General features: G+C 47.6%; 1 protein-coding gene across 2 annotated transcripts in view; it reads left to right on the top strand.

Moving 5' to 3' along the window:
• The window catches only part of MAPKAPK5 (MAPK activated protein kinase 5), a 139,142-nt gene that overhangs the window by 64,201 nt on the left and 51,681 nt on the right, over positions 1-23,260 (top strand). For both annotated transcript variants that reach the window (XM_063964370.1, XM_063964369.1), the window contains exon 8: positions 8,969-9,049. In XM_063964370.1, the coding sequence (XP_063820440.1) occupies positions 8,969-9,049 (81 nt within the window). The remainder of the gene's footprint in view (positions 1-8,968; positions 9,050-23,260) is intronic.

Genomic DNA, 23,260 nt, shown 5'->3' with positions numbered 1-23,260 from the left:
CTTGCCTTTTTTCTGGTGATGTGCACTTCGGCCCTTAAGTGGACAAGACACTAGCAACGAACATCTTCCTTTCACCCACGAGGCAGAGCCAGAGGTCGGCCTTTCTCCAGGTTCCAGGGTTCTTCCACCAAGGGCTCCAAGTCCACAGGAAAACTGTTCTGGTCCACTAGATGCCTCACTGCCAAGCTGACTGTCAAGCCTGCTGCATGACAGGGTGGGCATCCACCTGTGGGGTACCAGCGTGGGAGACTGGCTTCTGCTATTCTCTGAGACATGGATGACAACTACGACAGGAGGCGTGGTTTTTCAAGGCTTTGACCTTCCGGGAGTGTACTCCAGCGGGTCTGAGAAAGGCAGGAGTCCTTCTGGCCTTCAAAGTCATCACTCTAGTTCCCCTGGGACAATGTTGCACGGACTTTTATACCAATCTCTTCCTGGTCCTGAAGCCGGACGGCTCGTTCTGACCCATTCTCAATTTGAAGTCGCTCTGTAGGTACTTGCAGGTGCCAAAATCCGTATGGAGTCACTGCTCCCCATCTTTTTGGCTTTGGAACAGGGGGACTTCATGTCCTCCATCGATATCCAGGATGCCTGCTTACATATTCTCATCAGGGATGGTCGTCAGTGTTTCTTGAGGTTTACGGTGGGGGATCCATTCCAATTTCAACCATTGCCATTTGGACTGTCCACGGCACTTCGTTTCTTCATGAAAGACATGGATGCACAGCTTAGTTGCCAAGGAATACGAATCCTCCCTCACTTGGATAATCTATTGCTACTGGCCCAGTATCAGGAGGTTCTACAGAACCATATCCGCATCACTACACTACTCCCTTTTTCTCTGACGTCCTAGTGGATGCTGGGTACTCCGTAAGGACCATGGGGAATAGACGGGCTCCGCAGGAGACTGGGCACTCTAAAAGAAAGATTAGGTACTATCTGGTGTGCACTGGCTCCTCCCTCTATGCCCCTCCTCCAGACCTCAGTTAGAATCGGTGCCCGGCTCGAGCTGGTTGCACACTAGGGGCTCTCCTGAGCTTCTAGTAAAGAAAGTATTTGTTAGGTTTTTTATTTTCAGTGAGATCTGCTGGCAACAGACTCACTGCTACGAGGGACTTAGGGGAGAGAAGCGAACCTACCTGCTTGCAGCTAGCTTGGGCTTCTAGGCTACTGGACACCATTAGCTCCAGAGGGATCGAACACAGGCCCAGCCTCGGTCGTCCGGTCCCGGAGCCGCGCCGCCGTCCCCCTTGCAGAGCCAGAAGCAAGAAGAACATCCTGGAAATCGGCGGCTGAAGACTCCGGTCTTCATTAAGGTAGCGCACAGCACTGCAGCTGTGCGCCATTGCTCCCTATGCACACCACATACTCCGGTCACTGATGGGTGCAGGGCGCTGGGGGGGGGGGGGGCGCCCTGGGCTGCAATTAGAATACCTTACATGGCGAACAGCACATAATATAGTCTAATAAACTATATATGTGCAAAAATCCCCCGCCATAATATAAATATAAGAGCGGGAGAAGTTCGCCGAGAAGGGGGCGGGGCTATCTCCCTCAGCACACTGGCGCCATTTCTTCTTCACAGCTCCGCTGGAAGACAGCTCCCCAGGCTCTCCCCTGCAGTTTCCAGGCTCAAAGGGTAAAAAAGAGAGGGGGGGCACTAAATTTAGGCGCAAACTGTATATGTAAAGCAGCTATAGGGAAAAATCACTTTGTGTTAGTGTAAATCCCTGATTATATAGCGCTGTGGTGTGTGCTGGCATACTCTCTCTCTGTCTCCCCAAAGGACTTTGTGGGGTCCTGTCCTCAGTCAGAGCATTCCCTGTGTGTGTGCGGTGTGTCGGTACGGCTGTGTCGACATGTTTGATGAGGAGGCTTATGTGGAGGCGGAGCAGGTGCCGATAAGTGTGATGTCACCCCCTGCGGGGTCGACACCAGAGTGGATGGATATGTGGAAGGTATTAACCGACAGTGTCAACTCCTTACATAAAAGGCTGGATGACGTAACAGCCATGGGACAGCCGGCTTCTCAGCCCGTGCCTGCCCAGGCGTCTCAAAGACCATCAGGGGCTCACAAACGCCCGCTACCTCAGATGGCAGACACAGATGTCGACACGGAGTCTGACTCCAGTGTCGACGAGGATGAGACATATACACAATCCACAAGGGGCATCCGTTGCATGATTACGGCAATGAAAAATGTGTTACACATTTCTAACATTAACCCAGGTACCACTAAAAAGTCTATTATGTTTGGGGAGAAAAAGCAGCCAGTGTTTTTTCCCCCATCAGATGAGTTGAATGAAGTGTGTGAAGAAGCGTGGGGTTTCCCCCGATAAGAAACTGGTAATTTCTAAAAAGTTACTGATGGCGTACCCTTTCCCGCCAGAGGATAGGTCACGTTGGGAGATATCTCCTAGGGTGGATAAGGCGCTCACACGCTTGTCAAAAAAGGTGGCACTGCCGTCTCAGGATACGGCCGCCTTGAAGGAGCCTGCTGATAGAAAGCAGGAGGCTATCCTGAAGTCTGTATATACACACTCAGGTACTATACTGAGACCTGCAATTGCTTCAGCATGGATGTGTAGTGCTGCTGCAGCGTGGTCTGATACCCTGTCAGATAATATTGATACCCTCGACAGGGATACTATTTTGCTAACCATAGAGCATATTAAAGACGTCGTCTTATATATGAGGGATGCACAGAGGGATATTTGCCGGCTGGCATCTAGAATTAATGCAATGTCCATTTCTGCCAGGAGGGTATTATGGACCCGGCAGTGGACAGGTGATGCTGATTCTAAAAGGCACATGGAGGTTTTGCCTTATAAGGGTGAGGAATTGTTTGGGGATGGTCTCTCGGACCTCGTATCCACAGCAACAGCTGGGAAATCGACATTTTTACCTCAGGCTCCCTCACAACCTAAGAAAGCACCGTACTATCAGGTACAGTCCTTTCGGCCTCAGAAAGGCAAGCGGATCAAAGGTTCTTCCTTTCTGCCCAGAGGCGGGGGAGAGGGAAAAAGCTGCACCAGACAGCCAGTTCCCAGGAACAAAAATCCTCCCCTGCTTCTACTAAGTCCACCGCATGACGCTGGGGCTCCACAGACGGAGCCAGGTGCGGTGGGGGCGCGTCTCCGGAACTTCAGCGACCAGTGGGTTCGCTCACAGGTGGATCTCTGGGTTCTACAAGTGGTATCTCAGGGATACAAGCTGGAATTCGAGGCGTCTCCCCCTCGCCGTTACCTCAAATCAGCCTTGCCAGCTACTCCCCAGGACTGGGAGGTAGTACTGGCAGCAATTCACAAGCTGTACCTCCAGCAGGTGAAAATAAAAGTTCCCCCTCCTTCAACAGGGACAGGGTTACTATTCCACAATGTTTGTGGTACCGAAACCAGACGGTTCGGTGAGACCCATTCTAAATTTGAAATCGTTGAACACTTATATAAGGAAGTTCAAGTTCAAAATGGAATCGCTCAGGGCGGTTATTGCAAGCCTGGAAGAGGGGGATTACATGGTATCACTGGACATCATGGATGCTTACCTACATGTCCCCATTTACCCACCTCACCAGGAGTACCTCAAGGTTGTGGTACAGAACTGACATTACCAATTCCAGACGTTGCCGTTTGGTCTGTCCACGGCACCGAGGGTGTATTCCAAGGTAATGGCCAAAATGATGATACTCCTTCGAAAGAAGGGAGTTATAATTATCCCGTACTTGGACGATCTCCTTATAAAGGCGAGGTCCAAGGAGCAGTCGTTGATCGGAGTAGCACTATCTCAGGAAGTGCTACAACAGCACGGCTGGATTCTGAATATCCCAAAGTCGCAGCTGGTTCCTACGACGCGTCTGCTGATATTGGGCATGTTTCTGGACACAGAACAGAAGAAGGTGTTTCTCCCGGAGGAGAAGGCCAAGGAGTTGTCATCTCTGGTCAGAGACCTCTTGAAACCAAAACAGGTGTCTGTGCATCATTGCACGCGAGTCCTGGAAAAGATGGTAGCTTCTTACGAAGCAATTCCCTTCGGCAGGTTCCATGCAAGGAACTTTCAGTGGGACCTGTTAGACAAGTGAGGATCGCATCTTCAGATGCATCGGCTGATCACCCTGTCCCCGAGGGCCAGGGTGTCTCTGCTGTGGTGGCTGCAGAGTGCTCATCTTCTCGAGGGCCGCAGATTCGGCATTCAGGACTGGGTCCTGGTGACCACGAATGCAAGCCTCCGAGGTTGGGGAGCAGTCACTCAGGGAAGAAATTTCCGAGGACAATGGTCGAGTCAGGAGACTTCCCTACACATAAATATTCTGGACCTAAGTGCCATTTACAATGCCCTAAGGCAAGCAGAACCCCTGCTTCAAAACCAGCCGGTGCTGATTCAGTCAGACAACATCACGGCTGTCGCCCATGTAAAGCGACAAGGCGGCACAAGAAGCAGGATGGCGTTGGCAGAAGCCACAAGGATTCTCCGATGGGCGGAGTATCACGTGCTAACACTGTGAGCAGTGTTCATTCCGGGTGTGGAAATCTAGGAAGCAGACTTCCTCAGCAGGCACGACCTCCACCCGGGAGAGTGGGGACTTCATCCAGAAGTCTTCACGCAGATTGTGAACCGTTGGGAACGGCCACAGGTGGACATGATGGCGTCCCGCCTCAACAAAAAGCTAAAAAAGTATTGCGCCAGGTCAAGAGACCCTCAGGCGATAGCTGTGGACGCACTAGTGACACCGTGGGTGTACCAGTAGGTTTATGTGTTCCCTCCTCTTCCTCTCATACCCAAGGTACTGAGGATAGTAAGTAAGAGAGGAGTAAGAACTATACTCGTAGTTCCGGATTAGCCAAGAAGAACTTGGTACCCAGAACTACAAGAAATGATCTCGGAGGACCCATGGCCTCTGTCTCTCAGACAGGACCTGTTACTGCAGGGGCCCTGTCTGTTCCAAGACTTACCGCGGCTGCGTTTGAAGGCTTGGCGGTTGAACGCCGACCCCTAACGGAAAAGGGCATTCCGGATGAAGTGATTCCTACGCTGTTAAAGGCTTGAAAAGACGCTGCCTGAAGTTCAGACGTTTGTTAAGGGAGTGCTGCATATTCAGCCCCCTTTTGTGCCTCCAGTGGCACCTTGGGATCTCAACGTAGTGTTGGTTTTCCTAAAATCACATTGTTTTGAGCCACTTCAGAACGTGGAGTTGAAGTATCTCATGTGGAAAGTGGTTGTATATATATTTGGCCTTGGCTTCGGCTAGGCGTGTGTCAGAATTGGCGGCTTTGTCATGTGAAAGCCCTTATCTGATCTTCCATAGGGACAGGGCAGAATTGAGGATTCGTCCCCAATTTCTCCCTAAGGTGGTATCAGCGTTTCATTTGAACCAACCTATTGTGGTGCCTGCGGCTACTCGGGACTTGGAGGCCTCCAAGTTGCTGGATGTAGTCCGGGCCCTGAAAATCTATGTTTCCAGGACGGCTAGAGTCAGAAATACTGACTCGCTGTTATCCTGCATGCACCCAACAAGCTGGGTGCTCCTGCTTCTAAGCAGACTATTGCTCGCTGGATCTGTAGCACGATTCAACTTGCACATTCTGCGGCTGGACTGCCGCATCCTAAATCAGTAAAAGCCCATTCCACGAGGAAGGGGGCTCTTCTTGGGCGGCTGCCCAAGGGGTCTCGGCATTACAACTTTGCCGAGCTGCTACCTGGTCGGGGTCAAACACGTTTGCAAAATTCTAGTTTGATACCCTGGCTGAGGAGGACCTTGAGTTTGCTCATGCGGTGCTGCAGAGTCATCCGCACTCTCCCGCCCGTTTGGGAGCTTTGGTATAATCCCCATGGTCCTTACGGAGTACCCAGCAATCCACTAGGACGTCAGAGAAAATAAGAATTTACTCACCGGTAATTCTATTTCTCGTAGTCCGTAGTGGATGCTGGGAGCCCGTCCCAAGTGCGGACTCTCTGCAATACGTGTATATAGTTATTGCTTAACTAAAGGGTTTTGTTATGAGCCATCTGTTAATGAGGCTCATTTGTTGTTCATACTGTTAACTGGGTATAGTTATCACAAGTTGTACGGTGTGATTGGTGTGGCTGGTATGAGTCTTACCCTGGATTCCAAATCCTTTCCTTGTAGTGTCAGCTCTTCCGGGCACAGTTTCCCTAACTGAGGTCTGGAGGAGGGGCATAGAGGGAGGAGCCAGTGCACACCAGATAGTACCTAATCTTTCTTTTAGAGCGCCCAGTCTCCTGCGGAGCCCGTCTATTCCCCATGGTCCTTACGGAGTACCCAGCATCCACTACGGACTACGAGAAATAGAATTACCGGTGAGTAAATTCTTATTTTTTTTCATCTTTTTTTTAATTATTTTTTATTTTTTTTTGTATTTGGTATTACTTGGATGGTGCCAGTCAGAACATCTGCCTATTGGTTTCCTAGTATTAGGCTCTATGCCCCAATATTCTGACTACAGTGACCCCCAATGGATGCTGTGAGAAAGGAGATGATTTGTAATGGACAATGCAGGTTGAACAGGTAGTGGTTGGTGCTTCTCTTTGGGAATAGAGGTTAGAGAGGAGGCTAATATTGATAATATGAATTGCTGAGTTGGTGCATTGGTAAAAGTAGGTGTAATTGAACTGATTTTAAAGGTTCTTCCCTCTCAATCATGGACGATGATCTGTGTCCAGCTGGGCCACACAAATGGTTGATTTAAATAATATAGATTTAGACGGTCAGGTCACATGAAGCCCAACTGATCTGATTCTTTACCACTCTGGAAGATCACGGTCATTGGCTAACTGGCTGTTATATGCAATCCAAATTGACCTACTGGTAGACATGCAGTCAATTTGGCGTGCAGTGACTAAACTGGTCTTCCATACTGCTCTGGTTTATTGTGAATACTTTGTAGATTTCCTCATGGAAACGTTAAAGCGAATTGCATATACACAGCAATTTATTCAAAGCCATATATACAATATAATGCATGGGTTCCCTGGCTTTGATCGTCCATTTAAGCACAAGTTAGTGCTGGTGACTGCATTCTTTTTAAATGTAAATCTGCTTGATACTTGTATTTAGATTGTAGATGGAAAGAAAATGGTGACTTTTCAAGACTGAAATTTACATGAGTCTCGGCAAATTTAGAAGTTAAGAGCTTTTTCCAGGTTGGATTTTATGGCTGCTTAGAGTTTTTGTTTCTATTCACTTGTCCCATGGTATACAGATGTGTCCTTATACACCTATCCTTTTTATGCTACGTGCCACAAGATGCCTGGAGCGATTTATATGCTCTAAAGCGGGCAGCGATTTCTGTGCTTGAGTACTTTTTCATGACTTGTGTTTTAATTTATGAATAGTGCATAAAGGGGTAATTGTATTATAACGGCACATATCGTGCGGTTATAACACTTCCTGCTTCGCCTTATTACCGTGGCGAACCAGGAAGGGACATCGACAAGATGTATAAACATCTTGCCTGCTGAAGCAGGTGAGCGAATGCTCCTTCCTCTGGCGATGCCTCCCTGAGCACACAATGCATCAGCTTAGTGCTGACGTGATGCACTTCCCTACTCGGACGGCTCCACTGCGCATGTGTGGGATCTTGCTACTCACGCGAGATCCCCTGCACAGTCTAGAGCCAGCACCCGCCACAGCCAGATGCCACCATCCTTCTGTGGTGTCTGCGCATTGCCACCTGCAACTGTTGAAATCGACAGCTGCAGGTGTCTGAACGGTCAGCGATGCTGACCGTTCATACATTGCCCCCTCATATCTGCCTGCTATCTTTCAGCATAGCGCCTCTGTCACTGATTCCACACCATCGTTGTAATTCATGGGGAAGAAGCTGTATTGGTGCACATAACGTGCGCTGGTACTGCTTCTCGCCCATAACGACCAATTGTACATTTACCCCAAGTACATAGGATTATTTTTTATATTTTTTTTTTTTTGCAGAGGAATTGGTATAAATTAGTAGATTAAGTATTTAACGATGTGTGGTGTGAGTTACTCATAGGACCTATGTCATATGCCTTTTTTAGCCAGATTATGTACTTTTTCCTGGATTTTTTGTCTTAGTACACTATTAGTGACAAAATACTACTAGCGCATTAAGTGCTTAGAATTTTTTTTTGTGTGTGAGCAATTGGTAGACCGTAGTAGATTGAGGCGGAGATGTATGAAGCAGTGAAAAGTGTGGAGATGTTGGCCATGGCAACCAATCAGCTGCTACCTATAATTTTATAGAATGCATTTGATAAATGTTACTTAAAAGCCGATCCATATTTTGTGAAAAAGTCACAGAGCCTGTGATATGCCGAATGGGGCAGTTTGGTGGGATTAAAGGGTTGGTGTTTCTGGGCACATGTGCAGGTCATTTATCCTTTGTTAGAAGAGCAGAACTCGGGAACATACAATCCTTTTACAATTGAATTGGTATTTGGGAATGAAAATATTTTTTTACTGTTGAACATAGAAACACAAGTCAGCAACTTGTGACATGGCTTTACTTCACGTGTACAAGTATATATGTCCAAGGAGCAAATATAAACACATTCATAAACTGTACCCCAATGTCTTTGAAAACATTAACCAGTTCTGTGTTTTAAGCAGAGATTGCCTTAGTACTGTATCACTGCAAGGACAATTTTAATTTAATTTTACTCATTGTCAAACCTTTCACTTTCATCTAGCACATTACATAGTACTTCTCTTACAAAGTATCAAATTTAATTGAACTATGTCAAGTAATTATAGATAAGCATTTTTGCTCTTATTTATTATTGACTATAGGGCATTAATCACATTTACAAGTAGCACAACAACATGAATATGTTATAGATCCTTACAATAGGTTTGCTGTAAAGCTGAGCAACAACCAGTTGTCCTTGTTAGTAGAGTAATCTAATAAAACTGCACCACCTCACATTACAATCCTACAGTGTTCATTCAGCGTCTTTATACTGCACCTGACAGGTCCTGGAGGCACAAAGAAGACACCAGAAAGAGAAGTCTGGGATTATTCCTACCTCACCTACACCGTACACCTACAATAAGGTAATGCTTTATATTTTGTCAATCTATCTAGTTAATTTATCCTGAATAAGTGAGTTTTCTGTTGTATATCATGATATATGTATTTTATAAAGATCTACTAGAGTATTAAATGTTCTTATACTAAACCATTACTAGTATCATTCACTTTGCGCGCGTGTGTGTGTGTCTACATTTATGTATATAATATGTTTATTTACAGAAATATATGTGGAGACACATGTAAAAGAAACATCTGCCCCCATTCCCGGTAATAAGAAGGCATAGTTCCCCTGAGTAACTTTAAATGGCACACAATTATGTAATAAATATATGGGAGTGTATAGAAGGGAGTACTGTATATAGAATGCTATACTGGTTCACCTACAGGCATCTACATCTAATTGCACCGACCGTCAGTTACTGTACTTAGAGCCACATCAGCACTTACACGGCCACTTTCCAGCCTAATATGGAGGACAGGTGAAAGTATTTTCTCACTCATGCAAATTTCAGAATGAAGAATACTTAAACATATTTAACACAAATGTTCACCACCATCGCTATCACAATTTTAAAGAAAGTGTTCGTAATCAGAGTAACACAAAGAGGAGCAGAACATCGGTTTCCAGACTCTATAGCCCATCCCTGGGAATTCCGTCTCTGAAAAAGTCTGATGCTTCAGTTTTTTACCTCGGTCCTAAAACTTGAGGATGAAGCAAGGAGATTTCTTTCTTTGCAGTAGCGTTCGGTTTGGATCCATTGATCTGTTATTGAATTTTGTGTAAAAGGAGATTTTATGGTAAGAACTTACCTTTGTTAAATCTCTTTCTGCAAGGTACACTGGGTTCCACAGGGATAACATCGGGGTGTAGAGTTGGCTCTTGATCCGAGGCACCAACAGGCTAAAAGCTTTGACTGTTCCCAAGATGCACAGCGCCGCCTCCTCTATAACCCCGCCACCGTGCACAGGAGCTCAGTTTCGTTAACCAGTCCAATGCAGTAGCAGGTAAAAGAGACGACAGTAGTTAGTAGCCACATTCTCACGACAGGAGAAGGTACCAGCGGCTAATGCCATACAAACCCAAAGAAGCTAAGTGCGTCAGGGTGGGCGCCCTGTGGAACCCAGTGTACCTCGCAGAAAGAGATTTAACAAAGGTAAGTTCTTACCATGAATCTCCTTTTCTGCAGCGGGGTACACTGGGGTTCCACAGGGATAACATTGGGGATGTACTAAAGCAGTTCCTCATGGGAGGGGACGCATTGTAGCGGGCACAAGAACCCGGAGTCCAAAGGAGGCATCCTGGGAGGCAGAAGTATCGAAGGCATAGAACCTTATGAACGTGTTCACTGAGAACCACGTAGCCGCCTTGCACAATTGTTTAAGGGTCGCACCATGGTGGGCCGCCCACGAAGGTCCAACAGACAGAGTAGAATGGGCTTTGATGGTAGCAGGAGCTGGAAGTCCAGCCTGTACATAAGCATGTGCAATCACCATTCTAATCCATCTGGCCAAGGTCTGCTTATTAGCCGGCCAGCCACGTTTGTGAAAACCAAAAAGAACAAAGAGAGAATCAGATCTCCTAAGCGAAGCTGTTCTCTTCACATAAATACAGAGAGCCCGTACCACATCCAAAGACCGCTCTTTGGAGGATAAACCAGGAGGTAAAGGCCGGAACCACAATTTCTTGGTTAAGGTGTAAAAATGACACCACCTTAGGTAGATAACCAGGACGAGTTCTAAGAACCGCCCAGTCACTGTGAAAAATCAGAAAGGGTGACATACAGGACAAGGCACCCAAGTCTGAAACCCGTCTAGCAGAGGCAATAGTCAGCAAGAACAAGACCTTAAGAGTAAGCCACTTAAAGTCCTCAGACTCAAAGGCTCAAACAGAGACTCTTGTAAGGCGTCCAGAACAACCGACAAATCCCAAGGAGCCACAGGCGGGACATAGGGAGGTTGAATCCGTAAAACACCCCGAGTGAATGTATGAACATCAGGCAGAGTCGCAATCTTTCTCTGAAACCATACCGACAAGGCAGAAATATGAACCTTAAGGGAGGCCAGACGAAGGCCTAAGTCTAGGCCCTGTTGCAGGAATGCCAAAAGTTTGGCCGTACTGAACTTGTATGCATCGTAATTGTTAGTTGCACACCAAGCAAAATAAGAGTTCCAGACCCTATGATAAATCCAAGCAGAAGCCGGTTTACGGGCCTTCAACATAGTTTGAATGACCGCCTCAGAAAGACCCTTGACCCTCAGTACTGAAGCTTCAAGAGCCACGCTGTCAAAGCCGCCGGGCCAAATCCTGGTAGACACAAGGGCCCTGAACGAGGAGGTGTGGGCACTGTGGAAGCAGAATAGGATGCTCTATCATGAGACCCTGCAGTTCTGAGAACCAATGCCGCCTGGGCCATGCTGGAGTGATTAGAAGTAGTATTCCTCCTTGCTTGAACTTCCTTATCACCCTGGGCGGAAAGGACACCGGAGGGAACACGTACGGCAGTCGAAAGTTCCATGGAATTGCCAGCGCGTCCACGAACGCTGCTTGAAGATCCCTTGTCCTTGCTTCGAAGACCGGAACCTTGTGATTGTGTCGAGACGCCATCAGTTCCACATCTGGTAGGCCCCACTTGTCCACTAGAAGTTGAAAGACTTCTGGATGAAGGCTCCATTCTCCGGCGTGTACGGTCTGATGACTGAGGAAGTCTGCTTCCCAGTTGAGGACTCCCGGAATGAACACTGCCGATATGGCTGACAGATGGCGTTCCACCCAACAAAGGATTTTTGATACTTCCATCATTGCTATGTGGCTTTGAGTGCCGTCTTGATGATTTATGTACACCACCGTGGTGGCGTTGTCCGACTGTACTTGAACAGGCCTGTTCTGTACCAGAGGCAGGGCTAGAGTCAACGCATTGAACACTGCCCGCAGTTCCAGAATGTTTTATCGGGAGGAGAGATTCCTCCCTGGTCCACCAACCCTGAAGAGAGTGTTGCTCCAACACCGCGCCCCAACCCCGCAGACTGGCATCTGTCGTCAGAAGGACCAAGTTGGAGATCCAGAAGGGATGACCCCAGCTCAGTGACAAGCGGACCTCCGGAGTTGAGGAGATCATGTGAGTCCTGATCCGGTGAGGCAGGTCGTCCCATTTGGAGAGTCTCAACCCCTGCAGAGGGCGGAAATTAACTTGAGCGTACTCCACCATGTCGAAAGCCAACACCATGAGGCCCAGTGCTTGCATCGCCGAGTGTATCGACGCGTGGGCGAGAGAGGAAGCATCTTATCTTGTCCTGAAGTTTCAGGACTTTCTCCGGAGACCAAAACAACCGCTGGTTGTGGGTGTCCAATTGTGCTCCCAGGGGCACCATGCTCTGAGCAGGGACCAGGGAAGATTTCTTCCAGTTGATGAGCCACCCATGGGCTTTCAGGAATTGGACCGTCTGTTCCAGATGACTGAGGAGAGAACCTCTGGAGAGTTCGCCAGGATCAACAAGTTGTCCAGATACGGCAGGATCCTGATACCCTTACGGCGGAGTAGGACCACCATGACCTCGGTGAAAATTCTTGGAGCCGTGGTCAGACCGAAAGGTAAGGCCTAGAATTGAAAATGTAGGTTGCCAATAGAAAACCGCAGGTACAGTATTGTTGATGCGACACAATGCAATAGGTATATGCAGGTAAGCATCCTCTTTATGTTCAGGAATACCATATAGTCCTTGGGCTCCAAAGCCAGAACAATAGAGCGAAGCATTTTCATACGGAATTTGGAAACTTTCACAAACTTGTTCGAAGACTTGAGGTTGAGAATGGGCCATGAGGACCCATTCGGTTTCGGTACTAGGAACAGCATGGAATAGTACCCCCTGCCTCTCTGAGCCAGAGGCACTGGCACTATCACTCCTGTATCCAGGAGAGATTGCACCGCCAAGTGGAGAGTTTTTGCTTTAACCTGATCCGAAGGGATGTTTTGTTGAGCAAAACTGGCGAGGGGGACATTTTTTGAAAGAGACGGCGTATCCGTGAGTGATGACTTGCCTTACCCAGGCGTCCGAAGTGGTCTGTAACCACGCCTGAACAAACCATAGAAGTCGGCCTCCCACCCTGGGATCCCCCAGAGGGGGGCGCGCCCCGTCATGCAGCAGGCTTGTCTGTTTTGGAAGCAGGCTGACTGGCAGCCCAGGCACGTTTAGGTTTGGGCTTACCAGATTTTGAATTGCGAGCCTGTTTTGGGTACGCCTGACCCTTCGCTTTACCTGGAGGTCGAAAGGAAGTACTCTTAGCATTCAGAGCCGAAGGAGAAGTACTAGGCAGGCATGCCGTCTTAGCTGATGCCAAGTCAGCCACGATCTTCCCCAAAAAAAGAATGTTTCCCTTAAAAGGGATTACCTAGAGTCCAGATCTACTGACCAGGATCGCCACCAGAGAATTCGGCGAGTCAGAATGGATGTAGTAGATGCCTTGGCCACCAGGATACCTGCATCAGATGCTGCTTCTTGAATATAATGAGAGGCTGTAATAATATATGAAAGACATTGTCTAGCATTATCAGGCAAATTAGACAGTAGTTCTGCTTCAACTTCCTGAACCCAGGCCTCTATAGCTTTAGCAGCCCAATAGGCCGCAATAGTATTCCTATGCACAGCCCCAGCAACAGTGTAAATAGACTTCAAGCAACCCTCCACACGCTTATCTCGGTTCCTTCAGGGAGGTGACTGTAGTGACAGGCAGAGCAGAGGAGACCACCAGACGCGCAACTTGGGAGTCCACCGGCTGCGGTGTTTCCCAATTTTTACTCAACTCTGCAGCGAGAGGATAACGAGCCAGCATTTTCTTTGACAAGAAAAACTTGAATCCTGGGAAAATCCAGGAAAACTGACTAATATCAACCAGGTGGTCAGAATGAGTTAAAACTAATTTAGTGTCCTTCTGACGTTTAAACTTATCTGGTTTCTTAGAGGTAGCTGGAGGCTCTTAATCATCGTCGATTTGAAGTTTCAGCCTGATAGCTTCCAAGAGTTCAGGAACATCCACCTGTGTCAGAGATTCCCCATCAGAAGCATCTGCATCAGTGTCTGAAGGGTCAGTGTAAGCGCCACCTTCATCGGATGAGGTATCCGAAACATGTGTGGATTGTGAGGAAGTAATGGCCCGTTTAGATGACTCCTTGGTATTACGTGGGCGAGAGTCGGGATTTTGCTTAGCTAGTGACTGATTTAACTGCTGTAACTGAGAGGACAGAGTTTCTGCCCATGGCGGATTAACTGCAGGGACAACATGTGGCTGTAATGGCACAGGAGGTCCCACAGGGGGCGCAAGTGTAGTTACTAGCGTAGTCAGTACATTAGAGAAAACAGCCCAAGGTGGGTCTTGATTTCCACCCGTTGCTGCAGACTGACCATGGGGTATAGGACCCCCAAGTACCTGAACCCTCAGCTGCTACGTTTTCCTCCGAATAATCTGTGGCATCAGCACTGCATGATGCAGGATCAGCCCTAGATTTATCACCCTTTGTAGCAGACATGATATGTAAGCGTAACCATAGGGTGCAATAGTACAATATAAGCAGACAAACGACCTGACAAAAAAAACCCCTGTATAGTGTGACTGCAAGGCAGAGCACAAACAGAAGATTTAAGATGTATGTGGTGACTGAAAAACACAGATAAAAATACCAAAGTAGTATAATCTGTGATACACTATATTATATGGTAACCCTAATGCACTTAGGGGGTAATTCCAAGTTGATCGCAGCAGGAATTTTGTTAGCAGTTGGGCAAAACCATGGGGGTAATTCTGAGTTGATCGCAGCAGGATTTTTGATAGCAACTGGGCAAAACCATGTGCACTGCAGGGGAGGCAGATATAACATGTGCAGAGAGAGTTAGATTTGGGTGTGGTGTGTTCAATCTGCAATCTAATTTGAAGTGTAAAAATAAAGCAGCCAGTATTTACCCTGCACAGAAACCATATAACCCACCCAAATCTAACTCTCTCTGCACATGTTATATCTGCCTCCCATGCAGTGCACATGGTTTTGCCCAACTGCTAAAAACAATTCCTGCTGCGATCAACTTGGAATTACCCCCTTAGCCCCCGTCAGGGTACAGAATATAGGGATAGCAATATGTGTGAGATACACGAAATAGAGACCACACAGCAGCTATTGGCACACACTCTGTCACATAAACAATACAGAATTTATTACCAACAATAAGACTGCACTGGACTAGCAATACTAAGTACAAACTATATGGGTATAGAGATATAACAATGCACAGTAAAGACTGGTTGTATATCACAGGGTACTTGTACAAAATATCCCTGTAGTAATGCATTCTTTCTTAACTAACACTGTCTAAATACATGTAGAATACTTAAGTGTCCTGTAAATGCACAGCGCTGATGATGCAGTCGGCTTTACAGAGGAGACTGCGCAGCTGTGTGTGAGTAATGGCGCCCAAACGCTGACAGGGAGTGAGGGAGACAGAGAGATGCAGCTCCAGGGCGGGAACATTAGCAGTAAATGGCGCTCTGGGGGAGGGGCTACAGGTCAGAGCTTTATCCCCTTGCTCGACTTCAGCACTGGGTACTGCGTGCCTTGTAAAAATGGATTATATACAGAATCCGACCTGTGCCCAAGCGGTCTAGTGGGGGCCCTGCACGGCCACAGTGTCCACGCCAGCGCGCACAGTCCGTCTTCTAGAGACCGCGCCAGACCGCGATTAGCAGCGTGTACCGCCTGGGAGACCCTCTTACCTCCTCCTGAATGCGGCCATGCGATCCCAGAGAGCGGCGGTCAATGTGTGTGTGTGTCCTTATAAATCACCGGAGCCCTCCGCTGTAAGTACCCGGCAACCAGGGCGCGGGAGTATACAGCGCCGCTGGGAGGTGAGGGAGCTGCAGCATGGTATGTCAGATATGACACATAGCACTCTCAAGTGCCTATGCTGCTGCCCTTGAAGTCTTCTTTCTTCATAATGTAGCCATGCATAAAGTGTGTGTGTGTGTGTGTGTGTGTGTATGTGTATATATATATATATATATATATATATATATATATATATATATATATATATATATATATATATATATATATATATATATATATATAATATATATTTCTCTATCGTCCTAGTGGATGCTGGGGTTCCTGAAAGGACCATGGGGAATAGCGGCTCCGCAGGAGACAGGGCACAAAAAGTAAAGCTTTAGGATCAGGTGGTGTGCACTGGCTCCTCCCCCTATGACCCTCCTCCAAGCCAGTTAGATTTTGTGCCCGGCCGAGAAGGGTGCAATCTAGGTGGCTCTCCTAAAGAGCTGCTTAGGAAAGTTTAGCTTAGGTTTTTTTATTTTACAGTGAGTCCTGCTGGCAACAGGATCACTGCAACGAGGGACTTAGGGGAGAAGAAGTGAACTCACCTGCGTGCAGGATGGATTGGCTTCTTGGCTACTGGACATCAGCTCCAGAGGGACGATCACAGGTACAGCCTGGATGGTCACCGGAGCCTTGCCGCCGGCCCCCTTGCAGATGCTGAAGTAAGAAGAGGTCCAGAATCGGCGGCAGAAGACTCCTCAGTCTTCTAAAGGTAGCGCACAGCACTGCAGCTGTGCGCCATTTTCCTCTCAGCACACTTCACACGGCAGTCACTGAGGGTGCAGGGCGCTGGGAGGGGGGCGCCCTGGGAGGCAAATGAATACCTATTTTGGCTAAAAATACCTCACATATAGCCTCCGGAGGCTATATGGAGATATTTAACCCCTGCCAGAATCCGTTAAGAGCGGGAGACGAGGCCGCCGAAAAAGGGGCGGGGCCTATCTCCTCAGCACACAGCGCCATTTTCCCTCACAGAAAGGCTGGAGGGAAGGCTCCCAGGCTCTCCCCTGCACTGCACTACAGAAACAGGGTTAAAACAGAGAGGGGGGGCACTAATTTGGCGATATGCTTATATATATATTAAGATGCTATAAGGGAAAACACTTATATAAGGTTGTCCCTATATAATTATAGCGTTTTTGGTGTGTGCTGGCAAACTCTCCCTCTGTCTCTCCAAAGGGCTAGTGGGTCCTGTCCTCTATCAGAGCATTCCCTGTGTGTGTGCTGTGTGTCGGTACGTGTGTGTCGACAGGTAGGAGGACGATGTTGGTGAGGAGGCGGAGCAATTGCCTGTAATGGTGATGTCACTCTCTAGGGAGTCGACACCGGAATGGATGGCTTATTTAGGAAATTACGTGATAATGTCAACACGCTGCAAGGTCGGTTGACGACATGAGACGGCCGACAAACAATTAGTACGGTCCAGACGTCTCAAAAACACCGTCAAGGGTTTTTAAAACGCCCGTTTACTTTAGTCGGTCGACACAGACACAGACAGGGACACTGAATCCAGTGTCGACGGTGAATAAACAAACGTATTCCTTATTAGGGCCACACGTTAAAGGCAATGAAGGAGGTGTTACGTATTTCTGATACTACAAGTACCACAAAAGAGGGTATTATGTGGGATGTGAAAAAACTACCATAGTTTTTCCTGAATCAGATAAATTAAATAAAGTGTGTGATGATGCGTGGGTTCCCCCCGAGAGAAAATTATGGGCGGTATACCCTTTCCCGCCAGAAGTTAGGGCGCGTTGGGAAACACCCCTTAAGGTGGATAAGGCGCTCACACGCTTATCAAAACAAGTGGCGGTACCGTCTATAGATAGGGCCGTCCTCAAGGACCAGCTGACAAGGCTGAAAAATATAATAAAAAGTATATACACACATACTGGTGTTATACTGCGGCCAGCGATCGCCTCAGCCTGGATGTGCAGAGCTAGGGTGGCTTGGTCGGATTCCCTGACTAAAAATATTGATACCCTTGACAGGGACAGTATTTTATTGACTATAGAGCATTTCTATATATGCGAGATGCACAGAGGGATATTTGCACTCTGGCATCATGAATAAACGCGATGTCCATAACTGCCAGAAGATGTTATGGACACGACAGTGGTCAGGTGATGCAGATTCCAAACGGCACAGTATGGCCGTATAAAGGAAGAGGACTTGTTTGGGGTCGGTCCATCGGACCTGGTGGTCACGGCAACTGCTGGAAAATCCACCGTTTTTTACCCTAAGTCACATCTCTGCAGAAAAAGACACCGTCTTTTCAGCCTCAGTCCTCTCGTCCCTATAAGATCATATCTGCCCAGGGATAGAGGAAAGGGAAGAAAACTGCAACAGGCAGCCTATTCCCAGGAACAGAAGCGTTCCACCGCGTCTGACAAGTTCTCAGCATGGCGCTGAGACCGTACAGGACCCCTGGATCCTACAAGTAGTATCCCGGGGGTACAGATGGGAATGTCGAGACGTTTCCCCTTCGCAGGCTCCTGAAGTCTGCTTTACCAAGTCTCCCTCCGACAAGGAGGTAGTATGGGAAAAAAAAAAAAAAAAAAAATTCACAAGCTGTATTCCCAGCAGGTGACAATTAAATTACCCCTCCTACTACAGAAAAGGGGTATTATTCCACACTATATTGTGGTACTGAAGCCAGAAGGCTAGGTTAGACTTATTCTAAAAAAATTTTTTTGAACACTTACAAAGGTTCAAATTAAGATGAAGTCACTCAGAGCAGTGATAACGAACCAGGAAGAAGGGGACTATATAGTGTCCCGGGACATCAGGGATGCTTACCTCTATGTCCCAAATTTGCCCTTCTCACTAAGGGTACCTCAGGTTCGTGGTGCAGAACTGTCACTATCAGTTTCAGACGCTGCCGTTTGGATTGTCCACGGCACCCTGGGGTCTTTACCAAGGTAATGGCCGAATTGATGATTCTTCTTCAAAGAAAAGGCGTCTAAATTATCCCTTACTTGGACGATCTCCTGATAGGGGCATAGTCCAGGGAACAGTTGGAGGTCGGAGTAGCACTATCTCGGATACTGCTACAATCAGCACGGGTGGATTCTAAATATTCCAAAATCGCAGCTGATCCCGACGACACGTCTGCTGTGCCTAGGGATGATTCTGGACACAGTCCAGAAAAAGGTGTTTCTCCCGGAAGAGAAAGCCAGGGAGTTATCCGAGCAAGTCAGGAACCTCCTAAATACAGTGCATCATTGCACAAGGGTCCTGGTAAAAATGGTGGCTTCCTACGAAGCAATTCCATTCGGCAGATTTCACGTAAGAACTTTTCAGTGGGATCTGCTGGACAAATGGTCCGGATCGCATCTTCAGATGCATCAGCGGATAACCCAATATCCAAGGACAAGGGTGTCTCTCCTGTGGTGGTTATAGAGTGCTCATCTTCTAGAGGGCCGCAGATTCGGCATTCAGGATTGGATGCTGGTAACCACGGAGCCCAGCCTGAGAGGCTGGGGAGCAGTCACACAAGGGAAAAATTTCCAGGGAGTGTGATCAAGTATGGAGACTTTTCTCCACATAAATATACTGGAGCTAAGGGTAAATTTATAATGCTCTAAGCTTAGCAAGACCTCTGCTTCAAGGTCAGCCGGTATTGATCCAGTGGGAAAAACATCACGGCAGTCGCCCACGTAAACAGACAGGGCGACACAAGAAGCAGGAGGGCAATGGCAGAAACTGCAAGGACTTTTCGCTGGGCAGAAAATCATGTGATAACACTGTCAGCAGTTTTTCATCCCGGGAATGGAAACTGGGAAGCAGACTTCCTCAGCACGACCTCCACCCGGGAGAGTGGAAACTTCATTGAGAAGTTTTTTCCACATGATTGTAAACCGTTGGAAAATACCAAAGGTGGACATGATGGCGTCCCGTCTGAACAAAAAACGGGACAGGTATTGCGCCAGGTCAAGAGACCCTCAGGCAATAGATGTGGACGTTCTGGTAACACCGTGGGTGTACCAGTCGGTGTATGTGTTCCCTCCTCTGCTTCTCATACCTAAGGTGCTGAGAATTATAAGACGTAGAGGAGTAAGAACTATACTCATGGCTCCGGATTGGCCAAGGAGGCCTTGGTACCCGGAACTTCAAGAGATGCTTACAGAGGTCTTATGGCCTCTGCCGCTAAGAAGGGACTTGCTTCAGCAAGTACCATGTCTGTTCCAAGACTTACCGCAGCTGCGTTTGTCGGCATGGAGATGGAAAGCCGGATCCTAAGGGAAAAAAGGCATTCCGGAAGAGGTCATTCCTACCCTGGTCAAAGCCAGAAAGGAGGTGACCGCACAACATTATCACCACGTGTGGCGAAAATATGTTGCGTGGTGTGAGGCCAGGAAGGCCCCTCAAAGAAATTTCAACTCGGTCGTTTCCTGCATTTCCTGCAAACAGGAGTGTCTATGGGCCTCAAATTGGGGTCCATTAAGGTTCAAATTCGGCCCTGTAAATTTTCTTCCAGAAAGAATTGGCTTCAGTTCCTGAAGTCCAGAAGTTTGTCAAGGGAGTATTGCATATACAAAACCCTTTTTTGTGCCTCCAGTGGCACTGTGGGATCTCAACGTAGTTCTGGGATTCCTCAAATCACATTGGTTTAAAACCAGTCAAATATGTGGATTTGAAGCATCTCACATAAAAAGTGACCATGCTCTTGGCCCTGGCCTGGACCAGGCGAGTGTCAAATTGGTGGTTTTTTCTCAAAAAAGCCCATATCTGTTTGTCCATTCGGACAGGGCAGAGCTGCGGACTCGTCCCCAGTTCTCTCCCTAAGGTGGTGTCAGTGTTTCACCTGAACCAGCTTATTGTGGTGCCTTGCACCTACTAGGGACTTGGAGGACTCCAAGTTGCTAGAAGTTGTCAGGGCCCTGAAAATATGTTCCAGGACAGCTGGAGTCAGAAAATCTGACTCGCTGTTTATACTGTATGCACCCAACAAGTTGGGTGCGCCTGCTTCTAAGCAGTCGATTGCTCGTTGGATTTGTAACACAATTCAACTTGCACATTCTGAGGCAGGCCTGCCACAGTCTAAATCGGTTAAGGCCCATTCCACAAGGAAGGTGGGCTCATCTTGGGCGGCTGCCCGAGAGGTCTCGGCATTACAACTCTGCCGAGCAGCTACGTGGTCAGGGGAGAACACGTTTGTAAATTTCTACAAATTTGATATCCTGGCAAAAGAGGACCTGGAGTTCTCTCATTCGGTGCTGCAGAGTCATCCGCACTCTCCCGCCCGTTTGGGAGCTTTGGTATAATCCCCATGGTCCTTTCAGGAACCCCAGCATCCACTAGGACGATAGAGAAAATAAGAATTTACTTACCGATAATTCTATTTCTCGGAGTCCGTAGTGGATGCTGGGCGCCCAACCCAAGTGCGGATTATCTGCAATACTTGTACATAGTTACAAAAATCGGGTTATTATTGTTGTGAGCCATCTTTTCAGAGGCTCCGCTGTTATCATACTGTTAACTGGGTTTAGATCACAAGTTGTACGGTGTGATTGGTGTGGCTGGTATGAGTCTTACCCGGGATTCAAAATTCCTCCCTTATTGTGTACGCTCGTCCGGGCACAGTACCTAACTGGCTTGGAGGAGGGTCATAGGGGGAGGAGCCAGTGCACACCACCTGATCCTAAAGCTTTACTTTTTGTGCCCTGTCTCCTGCGGAGCCGCTATTCCCCATGGTCCTTTCAGGAACCCCAGCATCCACTACGGACTCCGAGAAATAGAATTATCGGTAAGTAAATTCTTATTATAATATATTATGTATTAAAAAATATATAATGGTGTATTGTTCATGTATGTATATGGATTTATTAATTTGTGTGGTAAAAGATGTATAAAATAGTGTAAATATAGGGAGGTAGGAACTGTGGTACAATAATATAAAGGAACAGCCGCGTGCCACTAACGGGGAGAATATAAAAAGCGCTCCCCGTCGGCGGCGCAGCAGTCTGCTGATCCCCTTTTGGAGAGCTGGCACCTGAGCCTCTGGCGCTGCTGAGAGCTGGGCGGCGGCCAGAGAGCCTAGGGAGCACAGCCGGCAAAGGGCAACGGAGAGTGCGGCTAGAACAGGGCGGCCGGAGAAGCGAAGAGCGGAATCGGGGGTACCTGCCAGCTGCCCTCCGGAAGCGGCAGCAGAGATCGCAGAGGTGCTGTGGTGCCTTGCCGGGTCGTCCAGGCAGCAGGAGAGGACGGCGTGGTCTGGCGGGGTGCTTGCGGTGGCCTGCTGGTGCCGGGAGCAGCGGCGGAAGAAGGCTGAGGGAAGCTCCGGTCAGCGCCATAGCAACGGTGACGCTGAGGCCGGAAGAGGCAGTGAAGCTCCGGCCAGCACCATAGAAACAGCCGACGCCAGCAGCGGAAGTGGCAGAGAGAAGCTCCGGCAGAGCGCCATAGCAACGCTGACGCTGGCTGGGTCTCTCCTCACAAAAAGCAGAGTGGCCTGAAGCTGATGCATGCACAGGCAGAGAGAGAGCGACACTTATCTGGCAGGAGTCGGGGGAGCAGTCATTTCAGCAGCAGTACAACTTAAGCGTGAGTGAAAATTATCATGCACCTCACTCACACCTTAGCCTAGCATCACGAAGTATAAGTAACTATCATATATCCAGTAACTCTTATACAAAGGCTATGAACAACAGTGCTAGGCAGCATTAATTGAGCAGGGGACATATATATATATATATATATATATATATATATATATATATATATATATATATATATATATATATATTTTTTATATATTAACCGGAGTGACTTACATTAATATATATCCTGCATTATTTCAGGGAGAGGAGCGTAAAAGGCGTTTTATTCCAATATGTCAGAAAGTAGTCTCCTGTAACCATTGACTATATTATAGAGTTCAAAGAGTGTTAGCAGGATCTGAACTAAGGATATTATGTTATATTGCTGGGACATTGAACAAATGCTAGCACCAATTGATGGCATGCCACTTAAGCTTACGCACTAACTCACAGTGCATTGATCTAATTGTGCCATATGTGTGTGTGTATATGTATATATATATGTGTATATATATATGTGTATACTTTGGTGAGTGCTGGGTTCTCTGTTTGTATTTATTAGAGCGATGTGGTCATGGGCTACATGCACCCCGCCCTGTGAGTGGTAAGTACAGCTGTGTACCCCGCTTCTGTGGTGGAGAGTGCAGTGTTACATGCACCCCACCCTGTGAGTGGTAAGTGCATAGCTGTGCCCCGCTTCTGGTGCGGTGAGTGCTGTGGTTTTTACTCTGTGTGTGTGTGTGTGTGTGTGTGTGTGTGTGTGTGTGTGTGTATATATGTATATGTATATGTATGTATGTATGTACGAAAGGGA

Source organism: Pseudophryne corroboree, chromosome 1 (assembly GCF_028390025.1).
Source record: "Pseudophryne corroboree isolate aPseCor3 chromosome 1, aPseCor3.hap2, whole genome shotgun sequence".
Taxonomy (NCBI): Eukaryota; Metazoa; Chordata; class Amphibia; order Anura; family Myobatrachidae; genus Pseudophryne; species Pseudophryne corroboree.
This window is presented reverse-complemented; position numbering and strand designations above follow the sequence as displayed.